Below are 17,612 nucleotides of genomic sequence, written 5' to 3'. Positions count from 1 at the left end.
CTTGCTGAGAGGAAGGAACAAAGCTCCTCTAATTGAGGCTTACATAATGTGAGCTGTCAGGGGCGGCCCCACAGGATACAGTTTCATACTCTGTACGGTTAGTAGGAGGCTCATATACTCACAGACAGTCACAATAAACTGCCTCTATGTGATTGCTATTATGTTCGTATTTTCCTATTTTTCTTTCGCGTGTGTGACTATATCGCTCTGAGGAGAACAAACTGGGCAGTAGCAATAATAGGGTTTAAAAGCTCCCGGCCCACACACTCATCTTGAACCAATTCTATGCCTATCTGAGGGAACTCTGGAGTTCCAACTTCCAAAATCACTATAAGCCTTTCGTGCAACTCCTCAAGTGAAGGTTTCCGTGGTGGAAGTTGAGACAGGCCACCTTGTCTTGTGTGAAGATTAGCTCTGTGAAGAAGGATGTGTGAGGTAATGGAAAGACACCTGACAACCATCAAACGGGAAACGCTACAATGGTTAACTCCCAAATGAAACCCATTAAATGTCACCTGAGGGTTGAGAAAAGAAAAGCCCCATCACCGTAATGAGACAGGGACAGCTCTGCTTTTGAACTACTGTAATACATCTCCTGAAATAGACACCCAACAAAAGGAGCAGGCCAAGCCGCAAATTGTAGACAGTCATGTCAGTCGGTCAAATAAGAGGCAGGTATCAGGTTGGCAGGACCAGCTGTAGAAGTTAACATCCTTTATGAATTCATCCTCATGCAAAATACTCAAGAGAATGCTTGTGAGATCCAAATAAGTGATTCCCATGTTCGTATTTTTAAAGGACCGGGTGGCTTATGTAAATCATGGACTACACTGGGCTTAGGGCTCGGATCATTATTGAGGATCTCGAGTGGTTACACGGTGTGTTCTATTTCTCTGGTCCAGACACTCTTACCACGATCATTAGAACCTGTCCAGATTATTCAACTGTGATTTATGACCCATAATCACTACCCATAATTATTAGTCTTCCTGACCACATTCATATTCTACTATCATTGGCTGTTATAGTGATTCCTAATACCAGGGTACAGTACTGTACTTTTTCAAGCTATGCACTCTAACACATTCTGTGCCTATTTTACTCCACTGTTCTCACAGTGGAGTTGGGAATGGTTTAGAGCAGAAGTGTCAAACTCATTTTCTCCGCGGGCCACATTCGGTCTTCAACGAGGTCCAGGGGGCCGCACTTAAAATGGATTATATTGCCTTGCTGTCAAAATGTGCAAAAATAGTCCTTTTGGAATTTCCGATACTCCCTGACAGTCTAGCTTCCATTACGATGACTGTTAGCAAGCTGGACAGAGTGAATAGAGACTATAAATGAAGGTCTATTATAATTTCTACATAATTTTGATTTGGTTATAGTCCTTTCAATGGCCATTGAGATCGTCCCCCCCACATGTGGTTTTGAGTTGGACTATGGTCCAGTGGGCCACAGAGGGTGGTTACCGCTCGCTGATGTTGGATATAGTATCCATGTCCCAGGTGGCACCCTATTCCCAATGAACTACTTCTGACCAGGGCCCACTGGTCAAAAGTAGTGCACTATTTAGGGAATAGGGGCCATTTGGGACGCAGACATAGTGTCTCCTCACTTCCTGAAACACCCAGAAAGCCTTGTTTAGTATCAGCAGCAGTCACCTGTGACCCCGGTGGCGAAGGAGGCTTTCCCTTCGATGGTCCCTTTGATGCCTTGCACTCTGATGAGGTACTCAGTGCCAGGTTGCAGTCCTGTATAACACACACACAGGGCAAGTAAGCATAAAGGTTTGCAAAACCTCATAGTAGTTCAAGGTTCTTAATCTACCACAATACATTTGAACACTATTGAATGATTAGCCGTTACGGGTACATAGATTTGTGAATGCTCAAAGGGTTATGAGTGTTCCCTCCCTGGCGCTCAAGGGCGCCAGGCTACCCGTCATCATACGTACCTGTTACCATCATTACGCACAGCTGCGCTCATTGCACTCACCTGGACTCCCTCACTTCGTTGATTGTCCCTGCATATATGTCTGCTCCTCTGTGTTGTTCCCTGTAGTAGCATTTTGTCGTGCCGTTGCATGTCCGTCTATATTAAATGGTTCACTCCCTGTACCTGATTCTCATCTCCTGCGTTGTGCCTCACACTATTCTATTCAAATCTTTTTCAGACGGTGTTCTCCAATTTAAATGACATACCTACGATGGTTTGGGTGGTCCTGGCCTCTGCACTCATTGGTACGTTCTGCTCCTCCTCCTGCCCGTCAGGGTTAGCATAGGTCAGTCTGAAGTGGTCTAGAGGTGCTGCAGGGTTCTGCCAGTCCACCTGGATAGAGTCCTCAGTCTGGCCCAATACCCGGATACCATCAATACCAGACACCTCTGTGTAGGGTCAACATAGTCTCATTAGAATATGCCAGAATAGTGACATTTAGCCATATAAATGTCACCTGCGTTGACATATAAATTGTCACGAAAGTTATGAGAGAGGTCTAATAGGGTACCAAAGAGTGTCATAGCTATCATACAGAACCAAGGACCAGGGCATGTTTCCTACTGGTTTCTATGAGACTCTTCCTATATGTGATTTTGCATATAAGCCCATTCCAGGCCAGGAAAAATGGTCTGGCTAATGTTCTTTAATAGTTTCTAATCGGAAAAAAATGATTTAAAACCATTTGAAAGGGATAACGTTTGAAGTTAAGCATATTGTGTGACCGAGAAATGTTTGTCTCACGCTAAGTCTTCGTCATAGCCGGATTATCAGGCCTTTTCTCATACCCAGACAGGAATGTCATGCACTGAGATGTTTTCCATGGCTAACCGCACAGCAGAGCCCAGGGCCCAAGGCTCTGTGCTCTGTGTCTCTCTTTCCATAAAACGTGTCTACAGCTTCATTTCCTTTTAATTAGGCTGACTGGTGTAATTACCTTAAACCTAATGGTAAGCAAACTATCACTAAGTGAATCATTTAGTACAAACAGTATTCAGGGTTATTGGGGTGATCTGTCCATAGAGAGTTTTATGTGACGACAGAACATTTCAATTGGCTTTCAGAACCACTTACCACAAACAAAAGCACCTGGACTTTTGAGTAAAATATGAAAATCAATGTTATGAGAAACATACTGTACTTTCCTCTGTAGTTCACTTCACTCCCTTACCTGTGGTCGCCTCTATCCTGTCCCCCTCGCTCTGGATCTCCTTGATGACAGCGTACACCTGCACTATGTAGGTGACACCTGGGCTAAGTCCTGTGATCAGGTAGGAGGTCTCTGTGTTGGGCACGGTGACCCGCTCCAGGTCTGCCTCATTGCCCTCAGGGTGCCAGGTCAGGATGTAGTACTCTGCTGCTTTCACAGCCTCCCATTCCACCAGCAGAGAATTATCAGTCACCCTTACCAGACGCAGGCCGTTAGGGCCCAACACTGAGGGGGACACAGAGGTATGATTAGTTAAGGTTCAAAACTTTATGTTACTCACTATGTTATTGTGATGAATTCGAGGGGTAGCCCCAACCAGGATAAACATAGGGGCCTGTCAGTCCAACACTTCAGTTGTTACGCCAAGAAATCCGGACCTCGTGGCGAGGTCAGTAGGTGTACTAAGTTCACTATGTTATTGCTCTCTCTTTTTTACTCTTTTCACACTTCACTCAATGTAACTCTGACAGAAATACCGTATCTGATTTAAGGAAAACACAATTTAGAAAATTGGGGAAAATATATTAAATTTCTGCGGTTACAGCGTGATACTGTATCTAGACACGATCCTTCAATCAAGATGGTGGAAACAGGGTCGGGCGAATCAGACAGTATGGGGGGACTTTTCAATAACATGAATGCAAGCCCAGGAGACGGCCAGTCAGCAGTGTACGAAGCAAACTTTCCAAGCCAAGATATTCCTGCGGATACAGGGAAATACGGACACGGACGACCGATCGTATGTGGTGAATTCGAGGAATTAAAGTGCAGAAAAAGCGTAAGTGTACATTGGGGGAAATATGAAATAGGTGCTAAGGAGACCACATTTACCAGGAAAGAATTCACAGCAGGCTTGGACCTTGTTCCATATGTTGAAGGCAGGAAGCTCAATGTTTTCTTTCTCTTCAGCAGGAGCCTTTCCATCCAGTGGCAGTTAATATGACTGTTCCTGCTATTTTCTACAGCCACTGCCAGTAACAATTAGGCACTTAAATAATATTTCAGAACAGCCAAAAGTACAAATAAATTAACATCTAACGATTCGGAAAAAGCAAAAGGAACAGAAATTTGTGCCCTCACTGATTGATAACGAGGGAAGCATATTTTGAAGAAGAAAATTATTAAATTATGTTTGGACTTCATAAAGAAGAGAATCATAAATCTACAAATCAAATCACCAAATCAAATCACATTTTATTGGTCACATACACATGGTTGGCAGATGTTAATGCGAGTGTAGCGAAATGCTTATGCTTCTAGTTCCGACCATGCAGTAAAATCTAACAAGTAATCTAACAATTTCACAACAACAAAGTAATGAATAAGAATATGTACATATAAATATAAGGATGAGCAATGGCCGAACGGCATAGGCAAGATGCAGTAGATAGTATAGAGTACAGTATATACATATGAGATGAGTAATGTAGGGTATGTAAACATTATATAAAGTGGCATTGTTTAAAGTGACTAGTGATACATTTATTACATCCAATTTTTAATTATTAAAGTGGCTAGAGATTTGAGTCAGTATGTTGGCAGCAGCCAGGCAATGTTAGTGATGGCTGTTTAACAGTCCGATGGCCTTGAGATAGAAGCTGTTTTTCAGTCTCTCGGTCCCAGCTTTGATGCACCTGTACTGACCTCGTCTTCTGGATGATAGCAGGGTGAACAGGCAGTGGTTGTTGTCCTTGATGATCTTTTTGGCCTTCCTGTGACAGCGGGTGGTGTAGGTGTCCTGGAGGGCAGGTAGTTTGCCCCCGGTGATGCGTTGTGCAGACCTCACTACCCTCTGGAGAGCCTTACGGTTGTGGGCAGAGCAATTGCCGTACCAGGCGGTGATACAGCCCAACAGGATGCTCTCGATTGTGCCTCTGTAAAAGTTTGTGAGTGATTTTGGTGACAAGCCAAATTTCCTCAACTTCCTGAGGTTGAAGAGGCGCTGTTGCGCCTTCTTCACCACGCTGTCTGTGTGGGTGGACCATTTCAGTTTGTCCGTGATATGTACCCCCGAGGAACTTAAAACTTTCCACCTTCTCCACTACTGTCCTGTCGATGTGGATAGGGGGGTGCTCCCTCTACTGTTTCCTGAAGTCCACAATAATCTCCTTTGTTTTATTGACGTTGACTGTGAGGTTGTTTTCCTGACACCACACTCCGCGGGCCCTCACCTGCTCCCTGTAGGCTGTCTCGTCGTTGTTGGTAATCAAGCCTACCACTGTAGTGTCGTCTGCAAACTTGATGATTGAGTTGGAGGTGTGCATGGCCACGCAGTCATGGGTGAACAGGGAGTACAGGAGAGTGCTGAGTACGCACCCTTGTGGGCCCCAGTTTCCTACCCTCACCACCTGGGGACGTCCCGTCAGAAAGTTCAGGACCCAGTTTCACAGGGCGGGGTCGAGGCACAGGGTCTCGAGCTTAATGAAGAGTTTGGAGGGTACTATGGTGTTAAATGCTGAGCTGTAGTCGATGAACAGCATTCTTACATAGGTATTCCTCTTGTCCAGATGGGATAGGGCAGTGTGTAGTGTGCAGTGTGATTGCGATTGCGTCGTCTGTGGACCTATTGGGGCGGTCAGCAAATTTGAGTGGGTCTAGGGTGTCAGGTAGGGTGGAGGTGAAATGATCCTTGACTAGTCTCTCAAAGCACTTCATGATGACGGAAGTGAGTGCTACGGGGCGATAGTCGTTTAGCTCAGTTACCTTAGCTTTCTTGGGAACAGGAACAATGGTGGCCCTCTTGAAGCATGTGGGAACAGCAGACTGGGATAGGGATTGATTGAATATGTCCGTAAACACACCAGCCAGCTGGTCTGCGCATGCTCTGAGGACGCGGCTAGGGATGCCGTCTGGGGCGGCAGCCTTGCGAGGGTTAACACGTTTAAATGTTTTGCTCACGTTGGCTGCAGTGAAGGAGAGCCTGCAGGTTTTGATAGCGGGCCGTGTCGGTGGCACTGTATTGTCCTCAAAGTGAGCAAAGAAGTTGTTTAGTTTGTCTGGGAGCAAGACATCGGGGTCCGCGACGGGGCTGGTTTTCTTTTTGTAGTCCGTGATTGACTGTAGACCCTGCCACATACCTCTCGTGTCTGAGCCGTTGAATTGCGACTCTACTTTATCTCTATACTGATGCTTAGCTTGATTGATTGCCTTGCGGAGGGAATAGCTACACTGTTTGTATTCGGTCATGTTTCTGGTCGCCTTGCCCTGATTAAAAGCAGTGGTTCGCGCTTTCAATTTTGCATTAATGCTGCCATACAGTGGCAGGTTCTCAGCCAAAGACACATCATTATGGTGTTAAACATTTTTTGAGACAACTGTAAGTAGGATTTCCATCAACTGGGCCAAACGTGTGCTGCTCAGTGTTCTCTGTCGAAAAACAAGTGGGGAAGCACATGTACTATTTCCATGTAGTAAAAAGTGACCATACATAATGTCAATGCATTTGGGCATTGCTAAAGGGTACAGTATGTTATTCAAATAATACTCAAGACCACCAATTTGAGAATGGACGTGATTCTCAAATGTGAACAGAAATGTGAATGTACATTTCTGCATGGAACTGTCATTTGTCGGTGTGAGACATCCCACTTTTCAGTGACTCACATAAGGTCCTGCTTTTACTGAGTCTACTGTACCATGTTGAAAAGAGCATTAAGGGACTATTCAGGAGGCGTACATGGAAAGCAGACCAAATCCACATGCAGCATCTGTAGGACATTGATCTGGCTTTTAAAAATCCACAGAAATCCACCAAGGCTTTTTGTGGGCAGAATAAAACCCTTTAGGTTTTCTCTTGATGATTTATTAGAAATGTGTGTCTGAGTTCTTTATCAATGTACAAATCTCCAAAGGCCTAAATTCAGATCCCAGTCTTGATCATAGTTGTGAAATATGGTTAGCATTGCTTTTGATGGTCACTAAATAGAAAACAGCATTGGTGATGATGATGCACCTCAAGGTCTGATCACACAAAACAGAAAATGTCTCAGTATACTGTAGCTTTTGTCCTATACTCATAATATTTATCCTCCAAAAGATAAACTCATATAGCCTCCCTCTTCCCCCTTGACACGTCCCTGTTGTTGTTGTAAGCAACAGTTCAACAGTTCCTACATGCATATTACTATAAATCTCTCCAAATTTATTTTGCAGCACAGATTGAAAATCTTACTATCGCTGAGTGCAATAGCCGACCAGCTACCACGGGTCTGTGCACAAACTTGGTTTTAACAAAGTGAAATCTTTAGACAGTTGATTGGCAGACATGGTTTGAGGCTGCAGCAATTGCTGTCACTTTCACAAGTGTGGATGCAGTGAAATTATCTGTCAGAATGTTTTGACTGCAAATGTTCTGCTTAACTGCTATTTAACTAATAATCAAATAACTTCAGTACCCTAATGTCAAGTTTAAAGTGTTTATGAAACCTCAGAACCCTAAGGATCCTACAGCTGTAGATTTTCTGCATATCAGTTCTGCGAATCAACAAAAGGTAGAGTTTGCTATGTAGATCTAGGCCATTTCAAACTAGGAGTGCTGATCTTGGATCAGTTTTCCCTTTTATATAATAATTAATAAGATATTATGACCTGATTATAACCTCAGCCTATATCAGCACTTCTACCTGTAGAGCAGTCTTCACCAAAGAAGCCTTCGTCACAGATACACATTCCGTTCACGCAGGTGCCGTGGATGCAGTCAGGATCGCATTTCTGTTCGCTGCAGTCCTCGCCAGTGAAGTGGCTGAAGCAAACACACTTGCCGTCCACGCAGTGTCCCTTATCGTTGCAGGCCCCTGGGCACATCAGCTGGCTGCAGTCACTCCCCGTGTAGCCAGCGTGGCAGACACACTTGCCATCCACACAGCGGCCGTTGTCGTTGCACTCATCAGGACAGGTGGAAATGGAGCAGTCTGGACCCTCCCAGCTAGGGTTGCATTGACAACTGCAGGTGTTGTGCTGGTAGGTCCCGTGGCCACTACAGCTAGTGTCCACACCTGTGGAAGTTTAGGAAATCACGTTATGTGACATCTGAAGTGTCTGTACTGTAAGTGTAATGTAAGTGTTCGTGCATCAATAATTTTTTCAAACAGTGTCACAGTTATACAGTGGGGAGAACAAGTATTTGATACACTGCCGATTTTGCAGGTTTTCCTACTTACAAAGCATGTAGAGGTCTGTAATTTTTATCATAGGTACACTTCAACTGTGAGAGACGGAATCTAAAACAAAAATCCAGAAAATCACATTGTATGATTTTTAAATAATTAATTTGCATTGTATTGCATGACATAAGTATTTGATCACCTACCAACCAGTAAGAATTCCGGCTCTCACAGACCTGTTAGTTTTTCTTTAAGAAGCCCTCCTGTTCTCCACTCATTACCTGTATTAACTGCACCTGTTTGAACTCGTTACCTGTATAAAAGACACCTGTCCACACACAATCAAACAGATTCCAACCTCTCCACAATGGCCAAGACCAGAGAGCTGTGTAAGGACATCAGGGATAAAATTGTAGACCTGCACAAGGCTGGGATGGGCTACAGGACAATAGGCAAGCAGCTTGGTGAGAAGGAAACAACTGTTGGCGCAATTATTAGAAAATGGAAGAAGTTCAAGATGACGGTCAATCACCCTCGGTCTGGGGCTCCATGCAAGATCTCACCTCGTGGGGCATCAATGATCATGAGGAAGGTGAGGGATCAGCCCAGAACTACACGGCAGGACCTGGTCAATGACCTGAAGAGAGCTGGGACCACAGTCTCAAAGAAAACCATTAGTAACACACTACGCCGTCATGGATTAAAATCCTGCAGCGCACGCAAGGTCCCCCTGCTTAAGCCAGTGCATGTCCAGGCCTGTCTGAAGTTTGCCAATGACCATCTGGATGATCCAGAGGAGGAATGGGAGAAGGTCATGTGGTCTGATGAGACAAAAATAGAGTTTTTTGGTCTAACTCCACTCGCCGTGTTTGGAGGAAGAAGAAGTATGAGTACAACCCCAAGAACACCATCCCAACCGTGAAGCATGGAGGTGGAAACATCATTCTTTGGGGATGCTTTTCTGCAAAGGGGACAGGACGACTGCACCGTATTGAGGGGAGGATGGATGGGGCCATGTATCGCGAGATCTTGGCCAACAACCTCCTTCCCTCAGTAAGAGCATTGAAGATGGGTCGTGGCTGGGTCTTCCAGCATGACAACGACACGAAGCACACAGCCATGGCAACTAAGGAGTGGCTCCGTAAGAAGCATCTCAAGGTCCTGGAGTGGCCTAGCCAGTCTCCAGACCTGAACCCAATAGAAAATCTTTGGAGGGAGCTGAAAGTCCGTATTGCCCAGCGACAGCCCCGAAACCTGAAGGATCTGGAGAAGATCTGTAGGGAGGAGTGGGCCAAAATCCCTGCTGCAGTGTGTGCAAACCTAGTCAAGAACTACAGGAAACGTATGATCTCTGTAATTGCAAACAAAGGTTTCTGTACCAAATATTAAGTTCTGCTTTTCTGATGTATCAAATACTTATGTCAAGCAATAAAATGCAAATTAATTACTTAAAAATCATACAATGTGATTTTCTGGATTTTTGTTTTAGATTCCGTCTCTCATAGTTGAAGTGTACCTATGATAATAATTACAGACCTCTACATGCTTTGTAAGTAGGAAAACCTGCAAAATCGGCAGTGTATCAAATACTTGTTCTCCCCACTGTATATATTTTTTGTACTTATTTCCCCTTTTTCTCCCCACTTTTGTGATATCCAATTGGTAATTACAGTCCTGTTCGATCGCTGCAACTCCCGTACAGACTTGGGAGAGGCGAAGGTCGAGAGCCATGCGTCACCCCAAAACACAACCCTGCCTAGCCACACTGCTTCTTGACACACTCCTCGCATAACCCGGAAGCCAGCCGCACCAATGTGTCGGAGGAAACACCTTCCAACTAGCGGCCGGCTGCAACACAGCCCGGGATCGAACCCGGATCTGTAGTGATGCCTCTAGCACTGCGATGCAGTGCCTTAGACTGCTGCACCACCCGGGAGACCAGTTTCACAGTTTTAAATAACATCTGGGATTAAGTTCTACCTTTCTTTTCAGATATACACTGAGTGTACTAAACATTAGGAACTCCTGCTCTTTCCATGACATAGACTGACCAGGAGAATCCAGCTGAAAGCTATGATCCCTTATTGATGACACCTGTTAAATCCACTTCAATCAGTGTAGATGAAGGGGAGGAGACAGGTTAAAGAAGGATTTTTAAGCCTTGAGACAATTGAGACATGGATTGTGTATGTTTGCCATTCAGAGGGTGAATGGGAAAGACAAAATATTTAAGTGCCTTTGAACAGGATATGGTAGGCATAGGTATCAGCTGCACCAGTTTGAGTGTGTCAAAAACTGTACACTCAATGTATTTTAGCTATTGAATATAGATGTTCTGTCAGATCTCATGGTGATGGACTGCACTGTAGGCTTACCTCCTGCTCCACCACAGCAGCCCTGGGAGCACTGACTCTTCAGGTGTTCCACCTCCTCCTCCAGCCCGTTGACTCTGTACAGCAGAGACGTAAAGCTCTCCGACTCATCACAGTCACACTTTGGGGTCTTGAGGTTGATTTGGTGCCTGAAAACTATGTTGTTTTCCCCCTCCAGAGTAGCGCCCCCTTCCAGCTCTTGCAGGCCTGAAAACTGGTCCTGTTGGGAAGGGGGGGTCTGCAAGGCGAGTTTACACTCAGGGCTCTTGGCCAGGTCAATCTTATAGACGTGGCTGAAGGTGACTTCTTTCTCAGCGGGGGATGAATAATCTTCTGTCACATATGTGGAAGTGACAGTGCACAGTATGCTTATCAGGCATAGGGCTCTTGTGAGCCAGTGAAGTCTAGTGGTCATGGCTAGAGGGGAAAATAAGTGCAATAATTGGTGAAATTGATATGCAACTTTTGACATGCACAAAGAGCACTGGTCTTGACACCTTCTTGGTCTATTATGGGGGATTTTCCCCACAAGAGTGTTAAAGAAGTCACATTCGTTCTAGTTAAGGCAGACTATGTTTTACAAAAGGGACATGAAGCAATCTCGTAACCTCCAGCAGAAAGCCAGCAGTCATCACTCGAAACTAAACACTTTTATCCCAAGTTCCTAACTATTAATAGTGCTCAGCCAACCATAAGGCCTTCAAGGAGCATGGAACCCTGTCTTCCAAAAGATGTAATGTCTAATGACAGTGATGTCATCCAGCTTTTGACATCCCCAGAAAGAGAAATGATATGCTATCAAAATAATAGGCCAAATATTTATCTGAAAAGACTTCTTCAGAAATAATTTGGTTCAAACCTCGATGGTGAATAAGAAGTTACCTGTTTCTCAAGCATGTTCGATTGAACCGTTGCGTCCTTGGCACACAGCCATTCGAAAATTGGTAGTGGAGCAACTTATGGTCGATGTCTGAACTTGTGTGGTCTGTGGAAACTGAAAACCAAACTTAAGTGACTGTCTGCTCCGCTCTCCTCTAAAAGAGAGGCCCTGGTGCTTGACAACTGGAAACTCCACAGTAATAGCATACATGCTTTAATAAATTGCGCAGAGTACTTTTAAAAGAATGTTGATTGGTCAATGAAATATGCATGTAGTGCAAAAACACTAACGGGAATGATAATTGGGAGCACACAATGTGGAACTATCAAGAAGTGAAATGACTCAACCATGCACAAATACTAGGCTTTTTACCTTAACTCACATATGGTATATTGCAACTATGGAAACGATAAATGGTGTACAGTAGATCAATAGTGCAAAGCGATTGTTCCTGTAACATTGTAAACCAGTATAAAGAAATCTTCATCAATGATTACATCAATCATACAACACTAGTAACCTCATCTACAGGCTGAATTCATTACGTTGGTGTCAGCTGTGACACAAGTGGTGCTACAGTATCTGAGGCTTGTCCATGTAGTCACCTGAAGGATTTTGAAAGTAACCTATACGTGATAAGCACAATGGCATAGGTGCTATGGCATCATAAGCAGCCTACAACATTAGTATAGATGATCATAGTTTGACATAATGGCGTAGATGCTCCTGGAGAGTTTACAGTATGTTTGTGATACTGCAGTGTGAAACAGAACACTGCAAGTGAAAGGTTTGGCAGTGTCCAATTTGTTTTCGGAGACACTGCTTTGAACATTCAAGGAGAAATTAGCTATTAGCAACAAAAAATCTGAACATGGCTCCCTAAGCATCAAAGAAGAGAAAAACAGACGTGGAATCCTAAAAATGTTCAAATTAGTCAGGCCGAAACATCAAAATGTCAACAAATGTGCTCAAAATCTACCACCAGTTTTCCAATATCAAATCTACAGGAAGTGGAACCTCTGGTGAGTAGCCAGCCTGCTGCTGTAAGTAAATGGCTAGCGTTCCTTTGAATGGCTAACATTATAGTCTAAATGAATATTACTAACATGAAAATTGCTAACATTAGACTAATTTAAAATGGCTAATATGAAAATGGCTAACATTAACCTAAATTAAAATGGTTAGCATTAGCCTAAAAGAAAATGGCTAACATTTTTTAAGAATTTTTAAAGAATTTGTAAAGAATTTTTTAATTAAGAATAGCTAACTGTCACGACTTCCACCGAAATCGGTTCCTCTCCTTGTTCGGGCGGCGTTCGGCGGTCGGCGTCACCGGTCTTCTAGCCATCGTCGATCCACTTTTCCTTTTCCATTTGTTTTGTCTTGTTTTCCTACACACCTGGTTTTCATTTCCCTCATTAATTGTTGTGTATTTAACCCTCTGTTCCCCCCGTCTTTGTGTGGAATTGTTTGTTGTAAGTGCTTGTGCATATGTTTACTGGTGCGCGTCGGGTTTTGTACCCATGTTGGTTATTTCTTTATGCCGTTGGTTTTGAAATTAAACTGTTCCGGCTATTACTTAGTTCTGCTCTCCTGCGTCTGACTTCCCTGCCACCAGTTACGCACCCCTTACACTAACATTAGCCTAAATATTATGATAACTAACTCAAGATAGGACAGAGGCATCATTTACAATAGGAGCCAATAAAGCACATTTGTCAGAACAAGCAATGAGGTGGGCAGAGCCAAGCAAGAGCTAGCACGATCCTATTAACGTGCTTTAGCATGTATTTGCATATTTACGTTAGGGAATGCCTAATCTCTGAAGTGTGTATGTGCAAGAACACGAATTCACCCTACATTCCTAAACCATGCCATTTTTTAAAACTTTGGCAAGGAGTCAAGTCTACAAAACTTGCACTCTGTTTGTAACAGATTCTAGTTTTGGAACAGAAAACTGCATTCAGATCGTTATGAGAAAATTATGAGCTCTTGCTCCTCCTTGACCCTCTGCCTGCCACTAGACTTCATTATTACCATTTAAGGTGGTGAATAGAAGCCCTCACTGGATGCTTCAAGTTTATACCCCATGTGACACATCTGGGTTTTCTCTTTCTTCTGTGATTAGCATAAATGAAAATGGCTAACATGAAAGTGGCGAACATTAGCCTAAATAAGAAAATGGCTAGGATTAACCTGAATGAAAGTGGTTAGCATTAGTCTAATAATGACCTCTTAGTCAAATAACCCTTGGCATTAAGTAGACTTCACAGAGAGAAAATGGCTCAACACTTGTGAAAATGTAGTATCAGTAATCGACGTGTTGGGAGAAATTATGTTGGCTATGTTGCTAATGACTTACAGTAACTGTATTAGTGCCACACAAAATTTCCACCATGTGTGCTACGAGTCCTGTGTCTGTTATTCAACTCAGTGGGTGTAAACCTTGAGGTTAGAGTAGCCAGACCGTAGAGACTATGACATCACAGCTATGGCCATTCATCCCCATTGACTCTCTGGCAATAATTACAGTAGATGGCACTTTATCAACAATCAGGACATAGATCAGACCAGGGGGAAAGACCAGCAAGTCAATGACAGCCTTACAATAACCCACATCACAGGAACATTATACAGCCCTGTGGAAAGGCACCAGGCGCTGGCGCACACAGATCCTTAACAAGCTCATTTATAGTTTACTGTCAAGGTTTTATTTGATGCTTGCCATTTTAAGGCTTTTATTTGTCTTAGAGAAGATTCCAATGTGACCTTCTTCCAGCTACCATGAACTAAATCTCTGCAGGGAAGGAACGTCAGGAACAATACAGCTTAAGACCAAAGATTCTCCTTAGTCAGTCAATCCATGGTTGTGTCCCAAATGACAACCTATTCCAGTGTTTCTCAAACTCTGTCTTCGGGACCCCAAGGCGTGCACATTTAGTTTTGTGCTCTAACACTACATAGCTGATTCAAACGATCAAAGCTTGATGATTAGTTGATTATTTGAATCCACGGTGTAGTGCTTGTGCAACAACAACAAAGACGTGCCTTTGAGGTCCCGAGGACTGAGTTTGGGAAAACTTGCTCTGTTCCACCTTATAGGGCCCTCAAACTCAACTCTGGGCCTCAAAGCCAGTTCCACTGTTTTTTTAATTGTTCCCCTATAATCAGGAACTGATTAGACCTGGGACACCAGGTGTATGCAATGAATTATCAGGTAGAACAGAAAACCAGTAGGCTAGGGACCTTGTAGGGTAAGAGTTGAATACCACTGCTATAGGGAATAGGGTGCCATTTGGGACGCAATCTATGTGAAGCGTGTCAGACGTGCAGTCATGGAAGAGCCGAAGCAGTCTCAAAGGCTTCGAGAAAACAGTATCCGCAGTTCCGCACTCAAAGTTGTCATGGACACACAGGGGAATTACCTTCACATAACAAGAGATTCAAATAGTCCGACACAAAGATGTCTGTCTCGTCTTTTCAGCCTCCATTCTTTGCAGGCTTGTCGACTAGCTGTGAAGTTTGACAGACTTCCAACCGGGATTGGCAGGAAAGTACCTAAGCAATTCCAGCATGCATTGCAGACTGGCAAGTATTGCTGGTAGTAAACTTCAAACAGCTACTAAAATGTTTCACTCCTCTAATTGTTAAGGTTCAACAAAGGGTAGTGGAAGCTGCATTTTACCAACAAGTGGAACACTTTGTGCATCACCTATTTACGGAATAAGAGGAGGTAGAATGTTTCCCCTCACTCACTAACAAGAAACGCTTCAGACTCAGACTGTGAATGCAATCAATATCAGATCCTCACAGGGACCCAATTTTCCCTCCAAAATCATTGCACGGGGAAGAGAGAAAGGAAGGGAAGCAAGCAAGGACAGACTGTGTGCAATGCCCCATCCTCTCATGAGACACATTAACCAACAGACAGATAAAAGGCAGTCTGTTCTTTTCCGTTTCAAGGGGAATTGCACTGGACCAACAAGCCTGGGATGAAAAGTTTAGCGCTCTGCAGTCTGCACACGGGGGAAGAGCTCAGAGCTCATGGTCTTTATGTGGTTGCAACGTTTGTCGAATTTTCCTTTACTACCAGGCAGAAAAAGCTGAAAGCAATTAGAGTAAGTCTGAGCTCAAACTCATATCCCCCTGCTCTGTCTGCTGGTCCTGCCATCTAAACCATAAAAAAACCTTGATAAGGTTACAAAAGCCCAATAGTCACCCCATTGGCTTTATGTAGGCCTTATGATCACATATTAGAAACCACCCCATTCATGGCTAGCTGCAGGCAACGCTCTACATCTGTTGTTCGTTTTATCACTGCTTCCAAGATAACTTTGAGCCAGTACAGTAGCATTTCATCAAGTTGAGCCACAGACAAGCACCGTTCATGTCTATGAAGCTTGTTGAAACTATTTATTTTCAGAAGGAAAAAAATCCACCTTCAATAAAATGGTTTACAAGAAAAGAAAAGGAAATATAATTATTCTACTGAAGCTGTATATTGTATTAACAACATATTTACTCCATGGTAAGGACATAGCTGACACTTCAGCTATTTCCCCACTGGCTCTATGTCTGACTGACTGAAGTATAATTTGTTAATGCTTAGTCTGATGCTTGACTGCCCAGCATTTCCATCTGGTACCAGAGAGGCTGGAGTTTAGTCTGTGATGAAAATGTGAGGAGTGAGAGAAGGCAAGTTTATTAACAAGGAAATGGACCTCTAAACGTATTGGGTTTGATGCCTAAGTTACAACTTGTGCAGTTTTTTTGGTGTTGATGCAAAATATCAAAATAAATCGAACATATTGCTTTTTGTTTCTTTGTTTCTTTCTATTTTACTGTATAACTTGTACTGAAAGAGCTTAGCTTTGTAATGAAGTTGTTATAATAATTTTGAAACTTTGTTTAAAGGACTACTACTATATGTTAACATCTCATTTGCTCTGATGAAAACTAAATGCTTCCTGATCATATATCATATAATGACTCAAACAGGAATAATGTTGCAAATTACTTATTTTTTAGTAAGTATAACTTTTTCAAGGTAATTACTTATTTCAATAGTAAGTATGAATCTTGTCTGTAATTGCATTTGTTAAAAGAAAATGAAACAGTATGTGAAATATTAAACAGGTCATAATATCAAATCAGACGCAATCTCCAATTTAAAAACACTCGCAGTCATATAAAATGTTTATGCACATATTACAAAGCCACTCAAATTGAACATTCAAGAATAAAACAATAACATAAAGCAGTGTTTAACTCACCGTTGCAGTTCCCTGTGACTCCCTCCTCTGAAAGCCTGAGAATCTGTCACTCTATTTCTTCTCTCTCTGACACCTGTTGACAAGCTCAGGGAATGAGTTTGAAGGGGCCCTTATAACCAATGCCTCTGTGGCTCCTGCAGCAACAGCCTTTCCCTCAAGTAGTTAAATCCCCTTCCGAAATGCCTTTGGCCAATGGGTAGTAGTTTGGGAGTGTCTCTTCTCTTGCTCCTCAATAATGGAATGAGAATAGAGATAGATAATGAGAGACATTCCTCCTTTTAAAAAAATAGGCTGAAACTAATCATAATACTTCAACATGACCCCCACACATGTTGCCCCCACCCCGTCACTACCAACTTTTGAGTGTGAGTTTTAGAAACGTTTTTATATGTTTCCTGTCACAGTAGCAGCGATGGATGCAATTAATCATTTTACCAGTCCAGGACAGTAGTAATACGTGCTGTAAGGCAATCAGAGAAAGTTTGGATTTAATGGTGAGCTCAAGCCATGGACATACATGAAGAAAACACAGGTCTAGTCATATCAGTGAATTAAGTTTCCTATCACATTAGTGAACATGTATCAGTCTATCTGAAGTGTGAATTTAGTTCTAGATTACAGACTTTAGTTACAGTAGGATTTGTACTGTAGGATTTTTTCATTACATAAACTACTACAACACAACACAACACATGGACCATTATGTGGTCTGAAATCAAATAAACACAGATTTTATAAACAACTTCAATTTGGCACAAACACTGTGCTTACCATTGAGAA

The 17,612-nt window shown here is 43.0% G+C and overlaps 1 protein-coding gene across 3 annotated transcripts in view; it reads right to left on the bottom strand.

Moving 5' to 3' along the window:
• The window catches only part of LOC139550794 (tenascin-N-like), a 29,965-nt gene extending 12,996 nt beyond the window's left edge, over positions 1-16,969 (bottom strand). For 2 of the 3 annotated variants that reach the window (XM_071361949.1, XM_071361951.1), the window contains exons 1-6: positions 16,833-16,969; positions 10,683-11,096; positions 7,828-8,199; positions 3,167-3,430; positions 2,202-2,384; positions 1,662-1,751 (exon numbers count right to left, since the gene is read on the bottom strand). In XM_071361949.1, the coding sequence (XP_071218050.1) occupies positions 1,662-1,751; positions 2,202-2,384; positions 3,167-3,430; positions 7,828-8,199; positions 10,683-11,094 (1,321 nt within the window). In that variant the 5' untranslated portion in view covers positions 11,095-11,096; positions 16,833-16,969. Of the gene's footprint in view, positions 1-1,661; positions 1,752-2,201; positions 2,385-3,166; positions 3,431-7,827; positions 8,200-10,682; positions 11,097-11,561; positions 11,674-16,832 lie in introns of all 3 variants that reach the window. The other variant, XM_071361950.1, reaches the window with a different exon arrangement.
• Between the last annotated feature and the right edge of the window lie 643 nt (positions 16,970-17,612).

This window comes from Salvelinus alpinus, chromosome 23, assembly GCF_045679555.1.
Source record: "Salvelinus alpinus chromosome 23, SLU_Salpinus.1, whole genome shotgun sequence".
NCBI lineage: Eukaryota > Metazoa > Chordata > Actinopteri > Salmoniformes > Salmonidae > Salvelinus > Salvelinus alpinus.
Note: the sequence above shows the minus strand (reverse complement) of the source record. Positions and strands in the feature narration are given on the sequence as shown.